Source organism: Semicossyphus pulcher, unplaced genomic scaffold, assembly GCF_022749685.1.
Source record: "Semicossyphus pulcher isolate SPU_LCO1_2020_fin unplaced genomic scaffold, fSemPul1.0.p SCAF_7, whole genome shotgun sequence".
Taxonomy (NCBI): Eukaryota; Metazoa; Chordata; class Actinopteri; order Labriformes; family Labridae; genus Semicossyphus; species Semicossyphus pulcher.
This window is the reverse complement of record NW_027211748.1, coordinates 29564237-29576281: the sequence shown is the minus strand read 5'-3', so window position 1 is coordinate 29576281 and position 12045 is coordinate 29564237. Positions and strand designations below refer to the sequence as shown.

Below are 12045 nucleotides of genomic sequence, written 5' to 3'. Positions count from 1 at the left end.
GCAACTAATGCAAAAGGTTACGTTTAAACTGATGCACGGTAGCTTCATAAAATAAGACCTTGTCTCAACTTCCAGGTGCCTTAACCGGCCTGTAAAGTCAAAGTGTGGATGTTGAACACGCACACTGCCAACACATGATGTCTAACATGTTTTAAAATGTCTAACAACAATTTAAAACGTTGAAGATTGGAGTTTTACATGTTAGCAATGCTAACAGATTTCTCTCTTACAAACACTGATGTTTACAATAAGGAGGTAGCACGACTAACAAGACTTGCCCCTTGACATGTCCCTATCTCTTTTAAGATAATAAGATAATACTTTATTGATCCACAGGGGGGGAATTCAGGAAGAAGATGCTGGCATTAAGCATGTAAAAAGTTACATGCTAGCAGTGCTAACTAGACTTTATTTCTCCTTTAAGATGCTGCTGATTTATACGTAAAGATAAGATAATCCTTTTCTGATCCCCAGGGGGGAAATTCAGGTGACATATTAGCATTGCTAACAAGGCTATCTCATAATCGCCCTCAATGAGTCGAAAGTAAAAACAAATTTAAACTGAAAAAACTAGAAAATAACTTGAAAGTATCCATAAATATGACGGGTGTACACAGTACGTAAACATGTTAGCATCTGACATGTGATGTTCATCTGATTAGCATGTTTCCATGTAAATATGCATGGGAATATGATGACATGTCGTGTTTGAGTGTAACTCTAAAGTTTAGCTTGTTAGCATACGATGTTAGCGTTAATCTTAATGTGAGTTTTGAGTTGAGATGTCATCGGTTTGGTTAGCAAGACGACGTGTTTCAGACAACATGCTGCACTCTGCAGGAAAACAAGAAGCCCAAACAACTGTGTTTCATTTACAACAAAGCTTTATATTAATAAATATGACTTACCTTATTGTTAGTTCAAAGATTTGTGCGAGCCGGTCGTGCAGCATGTTCGCCTGGAGAGAGACGACGTTCATATTGAAATCATGATGATATCAATTTAATCCTTCACATATTTTTATTATTATTTTTATATATTTTGTACCTTGGACTCGCAGTGGGCAGCAATCTCCTCAAACGGAGCTTTCTGGAACTTCTCCATCACCTGACGCCTCTTCTCTCTCTCCTGCTCCTCCAGGCCGGTGGTATCTGAACACAGGCAGCGCTGGATGTTAACGGTGATTTAAATATCAGTGTTAATCTGTCAGCCGAGTGCTGACAGTCGGTACATCTTTAGAATTCACAGGACGATGCTGTCAGCGTTAGGCCTGCTTGTCAGAGAAGGCCTGAGGGAAGACGGGACTATTTGACAAAAATCCAAATCATATCTTTTATTTGTATTGAGGGAGAAGCTTCAGCGGGGCCACAGAGAGGTGAGGGGGGGCTTAAAGGGAAAGTTGTGTAGCTTAGAAACGTGTCTCACCGATGGCCTTCTTCAGGGTCTCAAACGTGATCTCCTCTGCCAGCTGGGACTGCACAGGAACAAAGGAACGAGATTAAACGAGATTTTACCCCCTGAAAACGTCTGTGCTCAGCAGCATCTGAGTGTGTGTCAGAGACCGACCTTGTCTGGAAGGCTGTTGGACATGATGTCGACCTGAAGCGAGATGGTGTCCACAAAACTCTTCCTCCTGGTCAGACGATCTTCATCTGCAGGACGAGAGACACTGATGAAATGTAAACCAGCTTTATATGCACATAAACTGGATAAACAATGAGTGCACACTCCAGCACAACAGGCAACTTAAAGAGCAAAAGAGCATTCAAATCTAACTTGGTATTTTTGATCTCTAACATGCAATCTTTACGTTTCATGATGCGTTCAGGTGCAGTTGCTTGTTTCATGCCACGACACTATGAACGAGGTTTTGTTCACATGTAAAAAATGTATTTGAGATCTGAGTTTTAAGTCAGAGCTCACAACTTTGGTCCTGAACTATCAGACTTTACTCTGAAAGTCTGGTTCGTTTGGACACCTGCAGAGACAGCCACGCAGCCAGGCAGCAAGACGAGTGTGGGGGAGCGACGAGGGGAGGGCTGATAGAAATATGGGCTGACCAAACAATTTCAACGCTTGTTGAAACGCACGAGAACGCGGAGGTGTTCAGACTGTTCAGTGAGAAACTGGAATATTTGGATGGAACTGATCGAGCTGTCGAACAATGTCGGGTAAAAGTGAAAAAACTCAGACAAAAAATTGTTGAGTGTGACCGATCAGTGTGCTCTCTTGCTTTGTTTACTTCAGGGAGTTTTTCCACGTGGAAATTCGGACCAATCAGAGAGCAGTTTCCTTGCACACTTAAAACATTTGGTCTGCTGGTAAAAGCTGCCGTCTGAACACAAACCAAACTGGAGGCAAAATGCAACTTAGTAACAATTTGGTGTTTGATTCAGACCAAACAAAGGTTTGAAAGCAGCCTGTGACTGAAGTCAGACTTCTGACTTTATAGACAAAAATCTGACTTAAAGTAACTACCACAATCAATCCTTGTGCTCTTGAGCGCCTCCCACAACACTCTGCGATAATCAGAATTTGAAAGAGCACTCTTTCCAATCTAACCAGACGTCCACGGCTGGCTCTCTTTGTCTCGGCTGTAACTCTTGATTTTCCTGGCTGACGGTCGCTTTCCTTTTCAGACTGTTTGCTTCATCTGAGCGTCGAGTTTGTTTCTTCTTCTTTGGATTTTCACTTCTTGTTGAAGTTGTATCTGTAGTCATCCATCTTTTCTTTGTTTGTTCAGCCATAGTAGATTACTGTTTACTCGCAACACTTGCAGAGAGCGGAGAAGCAGCCGCTTAGCTCCGCCTACCCTCTCTGGCAGACCAACCACTGCTGGCTGATGGAGAACGCGTCACTAACTGGGCGCTGCCACAGATACCCAGCCTGTTATAGTCCAAATGTATGTGACCATGTTTCACATGGTGAACACATCAACCCCTAAGTCTGTCAACATTTTAGTCTAAGGTCCTTTATGTTATCAATAAGCACGTCGAAAGTCTGACGTGTCTCCAGCTTCACATACAGCTTCATTACATCCATACTTTAATTAGAGGTATAAAACTTCTCCTGTAAACTGAATTTCCACAAGTAGTTATGAAAGAGAAAATAACAGCTGTTCAGACGGGGGCCAGGCTTCTATTTTCATGCTCTAGTTTAACACAACCAGGAACAACTGCATCTGATCCTGCAGAGCGACCCACTCCTCTGGTCCCTGGTCCCTCAGGAGGGCCCGTCTTAAACCCACAGCCTCAAACACTCCAGGACTCATCCACACCGCACCGGAGAAGATAAACACCACAGGACTACTTTATCAACTCCAGGGACAGCACAGCGTCAAGGTCATCTGGTGAGGAAAGTTAGGGATCAGATGAAGTGTGATGCAGAGACAGAAAACATGTGATGCTGTCTGATCGCTGTGTCGGAGTCAAAGCGACCTTTGTTGTGTAGTTTGAACAGGTGTGACTCAGCGGCCGGCCTGAGGGCAGCGATGCTGCTGATCCAGTGACGGATGTTTGTGTCATAGTTTCAGCTTTTGGCTCACAATCTGATGTATAAAACAAAACATTTTCAATTCACTTTAGAGATCATTCGGGAAACAACCGACCAGCAGAGACCAGAGCGACTCCCCTTCATGCTGAATTACCACGGGCAGCTCTGTTCGACTGCAGCTCCGCTCTACGACGTCATGTGCAGCGGAATCAAGTCACCACAACATAGTGCCGACGGTGAGCGACATTATAACCCTCCAACAACTTTGGTTTTTCGTTGACTTCAGTCATACAGAGCTGTATCATAAATTATTGGCAAATCAAAGACGATGATTAATTGTTCCTACATTATTCTGCTGTTTGCTTCACATTTTACCAGCGTGTCTTGACGCAGGAGAATATAGTGCAGGCACGCTCACTCTCTACCTCGTAGTGTTGTGACGTGTCGGAAAGGAACGGAGCCATGAGATTCGGCTCCCTTCAAAGAGCCGTGATCCCCAGCACTCCTCGACTGTTCAGAACTTCAGTTAAACATGAAGTTAAAATTGAGCTTACGTTCCTCTGAGAATAAAAACTTCTTTAACTCGGTTTTCTGCCCCCAGATGAACTGTTAGCTAGAAGCTAATACAAAAGCAAATACTCAGTGTTTGAACTCGACTACAGAAAGACAATAAACTAAAAGAATTAGAAATGAAACGATGTGTTTTTAATTTGGAGAAACGGAGCGCTTACACTGAGGATGCTAGTAAAGGACATTCGGCACACTTCAGCAGGTGTGCACCAACACTTTGTTCTTTCTGATCTCTGTTCTTCTTGTTTTCCTTTATCTGATGTCCAATAGTCTTTCCACCCATCCATCATCTGTACCACCTATCCTGTTCAGGGTCACAGGGGGGCCGGAGCCCAGCTGTCATTGGGTGAGAGGCAGACAACCTTTCACGCTCACACCTACAGGTAGTTAAGAGTCACCTATGAACCTAACGAGCATGTCTTTGGAGGAAGCCGGCGTACCCGGAGGGAACCCACACATGCACGGGGAGAACATGCAGACTCCACCTATGTCTGAACAGGGATTCAAACCAGGGACCTTCTAGCTTTGAGGCGTCAGCGCTAACCGCTGCACCACCGTGCCGCCCTCAACAGTAAGAACTGATCTGTTTCAGGGAAAGCAGCTCACAAATGTGCTCATTTCCAAGCGTTTGCAAGCAGCAGAGCGAACATCGTTTTAGCTTGCTCATTTGAAGCTTCATTCTTCACTTTTGATGCTTCCTCCATTATCAGGTCAAAGTTCACCAAAGTTTAACTCTTACAAAGAATTAAATCCACTTGTACCCCTAAACTTTAATTTCTGTTTGTATGAATCTTGTTGTTTGAAATTCCCCTTGCACCTAAACAGATAATGAATCCAATCATTTCGTTCAGACCGGACGTATTCGGACTGAAAGAAATGATTGGATGGGTCACCTGCCTGTCTACCTGCTGAATCTGCCCGTGCACTCATTTCCTTCAAATGAGGAGGACATGTATTCCCGTCTCACACATGCCCTGCACTCCTGGAAAGTTCCCGACATTGTCCGGGTGGGCTGCATGTCTGAGCGCAGATGTTATACCCCGACTTTTTCCTGAAGCCTCCTGCTACAATGTCCTCAAGAAGTCAGGGTGAGCCGATGTGTGAGCGCAGCAGGTAATACTCAGGAGCATTCACAGCGAGCGGGCGTGGTGACGTTTATGTCATGTGACCGGTGCGAGACCAGGAGAGCGACACAGAACAGGACGATTAAAAACATCAGAGGCTGAAGAAGAAGGATCGTTTACAAGACGACATCGAAGCCGATACTTTGGTCAGGACTTGCTTGTGTGAAAAGAGCTACAGCTGAAGCTAGCAAGGCAGCTACAAAGGAGAGCAGACACAGGTAAAGCACATTCATGTGTTTTGCAGAAGGTGCCTGTTTTTCTGTTAGAACTACCCGAGCTTCAAAAGCACCAGGCACAGTAACAAACACAAGCTGCATGGTCTACACGTGCCTCCTGCATGTACTCACCAGAACATTTCCAGATGCAATGCAAGAAAATGTTATTAAAAATGATCAGACCGTTCAATCTCAGTACACAGTGTGAGGTCTACATCGACTGACAAGAGCTAACACTGGAAATCTAAGCAGCTACAGGGGTTATCTGGAGTTGTGTTCAGGTGGGGGATAGATTCCTGCCAGTGTGTGCTTTCTGTGCGTCATTGAAGCTGCAGGGTCGAGGGTTCTACACAGGACTCTGTCATCAGGAGGAGTAACACAAGCTCACAGCTTCCCTCACAGCTACAGAACAACATCTCGTCACAGGGGCGGCTAAAAGCTGTACTGGCTGTTCACTGATCTCACTGCCACAATAAGACAGCCGAGCACGAATCTGAAGTCTCCGTCCAATGAAAGAGTCTCATCTTATCGCCCCTGCGCGTGGACGTGACCTGCACTGAGCAGTTTGACACAAGTTCATTTGACAGAATTTGTTCCTGTCAGATAAATTAAAATTCAAAGCACGTTAATTGTAAAGCTTTTAACACGCTTAATACAGTCGTCAGCCACGACCTCGGGCTGGTTGTTTGTTGTATAAGCCTCTGTGTTCACAACGAAACATCTGAAACACTGATTTAAAGTAGTTTGTATGTTCTGTCTGTAGTGCAGGTTTGTTTCCTCTCAGTCTCCGTCATGAGGTCGTGGGGTAACCTTCATGTGTGATGTAACCCCCGGGGCAAACGGGGAGCGTAGAAACGTGTGTTTCTTGCTTCTTGTGTGCAGAGAAATCAGGCTGAATATGCTCCGAGCTCACTATTTATATAAACACTATTTTACTAGTTTTTGTTTCTTGCAAGTTTACGACTTTATAATCTCAGATATATCAGAGTTTTGTTTTTCTGGCTCGGCCCTGACACGTCGTGGTATGCAGAGCAGAGCAGTCTGTGAACAGTAAAGTTTCTTACATTAAACCAGTGGTATGCTAAGTAATTCTACAGAACAGGTCAGAATTGGGACTTTTGAGTCTACTGAGAATTAAAATTTGAGTCTAATTTTGACTTAATTCTTAGATTTCTGACTTAAAATATCAAATTTTAATATTTTCTTTAGAATTTCTGACTTTTTCTCGATTTCAAACCTTTTTTATTATATGTTTGATAAAAGTCAGATTTTTTTAATGTCCCGACTTTGACTTTAACGTCAGAAACAGATTTTCCACAAGTTGCCCTAACCCTGCTCCCCATCATTCAGACTGTGTCTTTCATGGTGGTTTGTGTCCAGCGTAAAAACAGTCAGTGCCTTAAATTCCTCCAAACTGAAGTTAATGATTTGATAGTTTGTCTGCAGTATTTCCTGCTTCAATAATCTCAGATATAAAGGCAGGAGATCAGTGACAGCGGGTAACCGGGTCTACAGCTCTACTCTCGCTGGTTACCTCTGGACGTCTGCTTGCACCTGTGGAGGATTTTTCCGACTGTGTAAAGCACTGATGTGAGATGAAAGCGAGGCAGAGGGAAGAAAAGAGAAGCGCCCCGAGAGTTAGATACAAACAACCAAACAAACATTTCCTGGAAATCAAAGAGCGGTTTCCCAAACCTGATGTCAGAATTTCACCAGCTCAACGGGTGGACGGAGCGCTGACGGAGACGTGACTGTTCACATAATCTTACAGGAGTTCATGTTTCTGTTCTTATTAACATTCTGCTGTTTGGGACGTTTCCGGACGTCCAGCGCCGGGCAGAGGCCTGGAGCTCAGCCGTCAGTCTGCATGTCGGGACCACATGAGAACATGTCTGTCTCTCTGTCTGTCTCTAAGCTCTCTGTCTGTCTCTCTGCTCTCTGTCTGTCTCTCTGCTCTCTGTCCGTCTCTCTGCTCTGTCTGTCTGCTCTGTCTCTGTCTGTCTCTCTGCTCTGTCTGTCTGCTCTCTCTGTCTGTCTCTCTGTCTGTCTCTCTGCTCTCTTTCTGTCTGTCTCTCTGTCTGTCTCTCTGCTCTCTGTCTGTCTGTCTCTCTGCTCTCTTTCTGTCTGTCTCTCTGTCTGTCTCTCTGCTCTCTTTCTGTCTGTCTCTCTGTCTGTCTCTCTGCTCTCTGTCTGTCTCTCTGTCTGTCTCCACAAAAGAGCGTCTTTAATTCCACGTAGTTTGCTGAGTGTGACCCGGCGGGTCGTACCTGTGACCTGGGGGACGTAGGGAATCGAGAGTCTCTCTGCGTTGTATCCCGGTCCTGCCAGACACTCTGCCATGTCGGCCGTCTGGAAGTACAGCAGTCTGTCCTCCTTGTCCAAAGACTCAGGGAGTCTGGGAAAGAGAAGGTAAGAGCACGATCAGCTTCTTCCATCAAAAACAGGGTCGGTGATGATTCTTATAAACGCTCGGCGTCATATCATTAAAATAAAGCGCAACAGAGCTGTCTGAAACCCTGCCTATCACTGCTGAGGGTGAGAAGAAGGATTTAAAGCAACCCTGGCTCTCTTAATCTCACATCGGGTTTTATCTGCAGAGCTCCAGGACGATGTGTTCACATTTAACCCATTCAATCTGTGATTCCAGGATCTTTAAATCACACGAGGTCCCCCGGTCACACTACGAATGTGGTTGTTAGATTACATTTTGTGCAGCTCTTGTTCTGTTATAATGGTCACCAAGTTTATTATTGTGACGTAAACTTGGTTCTTCAGTGTTAACCCATCAAAAAACCAAACCTCCATCTGCTAATCAGTGGATACTTACGGACACTTGTCCCTGAAGATGTGCTCCGGGAGGAGGTACGGAGCATCCATGTTCCTCAGCTCAATCACCTGGAGAGAGAACGCAAATAACAATATAACAAACACAGCGGTGCATCAGCAGCATATTAATAAACTGAAGTATCTAACTCTGAAGCAGGGAACAGTGACGTGAGAAGCAGGAAATGCTGCACCTTGCTGACGTGCTGACAGAACGGAGGGTTTGCGATCATCTGGCTCAGGAAGTTGAGGTACGCCGCCACCAGCGCCATGATGCCACAGCGAATGAACATGGGCATGTTCTCCTCGTTAGTCAGAGCCATGTCCTGCACGGAGCGGTCACACAACAGCAGACACATTAACAAATCGTCATGTATGTGAGGATGCAATATTACCTGTTATCTTAATGAAGCCCTGGAGTTCCCCTTTTATCTTGTGCGGACGTATGACAACATGTTAGCTTTGTTTTCAGACGGTTCCTGCTTTGTTAGATTTGTATAGCTTCTTTTTACTTGTTTATTTGATTAAAGTTGTACATTTGTGTGCACGAATCCTCTCTGGACCCCACCGAGCGTGTCACACACTTAATGTAGTCGTCAGCCACGACCTCAGGGTGTTTGTTTGTTGTATAAGCCTCCATCTAAACAACAAAACAACTGAAACCACTGATTTAAAGTTTTGTATATGTTCTGTAATGCAGGTTTGTTTCCTGTCAGTCTCCGTCATGAGGTCGTAGGGTAACTGTCATGTGTGATGTAACCCCTGGGGCAAACGGGGAGCAGAGAAACGTGTGTTTCTGCAGCAGAGGGTCGCTCAGTCTTTCAGTCTGCTTCTTGTGTGCAGAGAGGCTGAATCTGCTCCGAGCTCCGAGCCATGCACGCCTGTGTGAGCAGCAGAGCCAACAGGGCGGAGACACAGGTGAATCAGAGGGAGGGGGCCGTGAACCCTGACCTGCTTTCAGCCCTAACATGCTGACGTATGCAGGACAGTGCAGTCTGTGATAATTAAAGTTTCGTAGGTCATTTATGACTTCATTGTGTCGTGAATTTGCCATTTATTTCTGGCTAATTTAGCACTGTACTCTCCTGCGTCTTCCTTTTACGCTGTACGTCGTACTTCTTGACTTTCATCTTTACGTCTTTTTTGTCTCTTTGCTGTTTCCTCGTTTATTTTTTAACTTCTTTTTCTTCAATAATCTCTTAGCAGCAAAGACTGCACTGTGATGCTCACCTCATCACCGTCTTCTTACACTTTCAGTACATTTTATTTGAAACAACTTCATCAGTTTCGTCGCAGATTAAAAACGTTCACTCGGCTGTAATCAGATATTTTAGCTTTGTGATACTGCAGCTGTTAGTCCAGTCAGAGTTCTTCTCGTTTATTACTTTATCATTGATCCCAAATACACGTTTAGTTTATGTTTTTAGCCGTATCTGTCCAAAGAAAAGTATTTTTAATTACTTTCAGTGAGAGTAACGAACCAGATTACAGAGGAGCAATGTTTCTAATACAACACTGAGGGTACCTGGAGAGCGATGGCCAGTCGAATGAGGTCGATGACCACCTCCTCGTTGGCCAGCTCGATGGTCAGAATGGCCAAGGTGGTGAAGAGCAGCTCGAAGTTTTTATGGACGTTGTCCTCCTCTTTGCAGCCCAGATAGATGTGGCGGTAGAGCTGCTGGCCGTGCTGGAGATGGAGGAAGATGGAAGAAGCACAACACAGTCTTTAAAACCAAACTGCAAGAGATTTAAGCTTTCTAGTAGAAGACGGAAGTCATACATCGTCATCGAAGCTTGGGCAGAGTATTTATACTGCCCGAGTTAGCTGGCCGAGTGGACAGGCTGCTGAGTGGACCACTGGTGAGTGTCGGCATGCAGACTCGTTTCCCAGTATGTGTAAGAGAAGACTTAGCGAGACGATGTCTTCCCTTCCTCTGGTATCTGACTGCTGCCGACATGCAGCGTTCCTTTGGTGTCCACACTCCTCCCAAACCCCACTTCATATCTGTGCTCGCACTAAAGCTGGGGTCCTTCTGGTCGGCCATATACAAATAAAATCTTCTCAACGGCTCAGGTCCAGGAGGTTCCTGGGTTTTCTCATCGACAAGCAAGTACGACCTATCGTCCACGTGGAGGCTTTGAACATGACTCAGAGTAACCCTCAGGGTGTGGGAGTCGAAGGCCTCGCTGACAGGAACCACCGCCATACGTTCACCTGTTCACCTTCACAGCATGTTCGGGCTTCTCAGGTCTGTCTGGCAGCTTTCTTCAACACCTGGTGGAGTTCAGGTGTGCTCCTCTTTTTTACATAGTGCTCATGCTAAAAGCATTTCATTCAGATGTATTACTGCTTTAGCATTGTTGCTAACAGGATTGTTAAAATATATGAAAAACGACCCATCAACACCAGTGGGTGCTGAGGCCGCTTGATGCCATCAGGTCAACAGCTCAGGTTATCGACTCCCCCATGGTTACACGTCTGTTAGCACACTAACGACCTACAGAGGCTGATATTTCCAGCTCTGTCCACCAGTCGGTTGAATTCTTGAAGACGTTTCACCTCTCATCCGAAAGGCTGAGTCCAGTTTCCTTTTGGATTCAGCTTCAAGCTTTTTATTACGGTTTGTTTTGTCTCTGTTGTGGCTCTGAGTAAATGATGTTACTGACAGGTTCTGTCTCAGCTCTGGAGCTCAAACCATTTTCTGATGCGCCCTAATCTACAAAAACATGAGAGGACTAGTTAACTAACATTAACAAGTCAACTACAGAGAAATCATTGTGGGTTCAAACTCCTGTGAAAACCTTCTACAATTATAAATTACATTTTATTGACAAAAAGGTAAAAAAAAACCATTCTGGAAATGATGATTCATTGTCGACCTATAAGGAAGCAGCTCGGCTCTCCACGACCGTAATGAAAATGTTTTTGTGCTCGAAGATGCAAATTAAACGCCACCGAGCTGAAAAGATGAATCTCATTAATTCTGAATCGGCCTAAAAATAACCCAGCGTGTCAGCAGCCTCTTCCTGCAGAGAGCGTCTTCATAAAACAAATAAAACTGAGCCTCGCTCCTGCGTTTATCCGCTCGACGTGGAGCTTCACGGAAAGAGAAGGCCAGTGACTTTCTCCACCACTAATGAACACCAATCAGATGCTGACGCTCTGACGCTGAATGAGAGCCGAGGTGGCTGCATCATGGCCCGGTGACGGTTAGCGCCCCGCGGTGGCCCTTTCAGGTGTTTGATGTGTGGGTAAAGGTTAGTGCTCAGGTGTGATTCACAGGTGAACAACTTAAACTGTGGCTCTTTTTGGAAATGTCATGTGCTGATGGGGACCGGGCTGTTCCTGTCAGGGTCCATTTTTCTAAAACCTTGAAGACGCAGCCGCATCGAACCAAAGCAATCACCTGAAACGGCTTTCAGTAAAGGGCAGTTCTGCAGCTGTTTGTGTCGGTATCTGATCATTGCTTATTTTAAATAAAGTTAAAATGATAAGTTCCAGGATGCATTGCACCGGAGCAGGAGCAGCTTAGCTCTGCTTCATTTCTCTGGCAGGAATAAATCTGAATATACAAGAAAACACTGTTAAACGTGTCCTCTTTCACAACATCCTCTGGACTCATGCCGACAGTCTCTAGATAGTTTATCATTAAAAAGAATGAGACTAGAAATACAAGCTGAAATAGCCTACAGTTCTTCCAGGTCACGAGCTACATCAGTGGCGACACTAACACCGGAAGAACAACAGGTTCTGCTTCTCTGTGAAAGAGAGAGAGAACGTCGGCAATAGCTGCAGACATTTTTCACTTTAAATACCTCAT

General features: G+C 45.0%; 1 protein-coding gene across 3 annotated transcripts in view; it reads right to left on the bottom strand.

The window, feature by feature from the left end:
• Nucleotides 1-12045, bottom strand: part of efr3a (EFR3 homolog A (S. cerevisiae)) — a 146132-nt gene that overhangs the window by 7165 nt on the left and 126922 nt on the right. For 2 of the 3 annotated variants that reach the window (XM_069684296.1, XM_069684297.1), the window contains exons 16-23: nt 9750-9911; nt 8419-8550; nt 8229-8296; nt 7669-7796; nt 1567-1652; nt 1426-1474; nt 1048-1151; nt 909-958 (exon numbers count right to left, since the gene is read on the bottom strand). In XM_069684296.1, the coding sequence (XP_069540397.1) occupies nt 909-958; nt 1048-1151; nt 1426-1474; nt 1567-1652; nt 7669-7796; nt 8229-8296; nt 8419-8550; nt 9750-9911 (779 nt within the window). The remainder of the gene's footprint in view (nt 1-908; nt 959-1047; nt 1152-1425; nt 1475-1566; nt 1653-7668; nt 7797-8228; nt 8297-8418; nt 8551-9749; nt 9912-12045) is intronic. The other variant, XM_069684298.1, reaches the window with a different exon arrangement.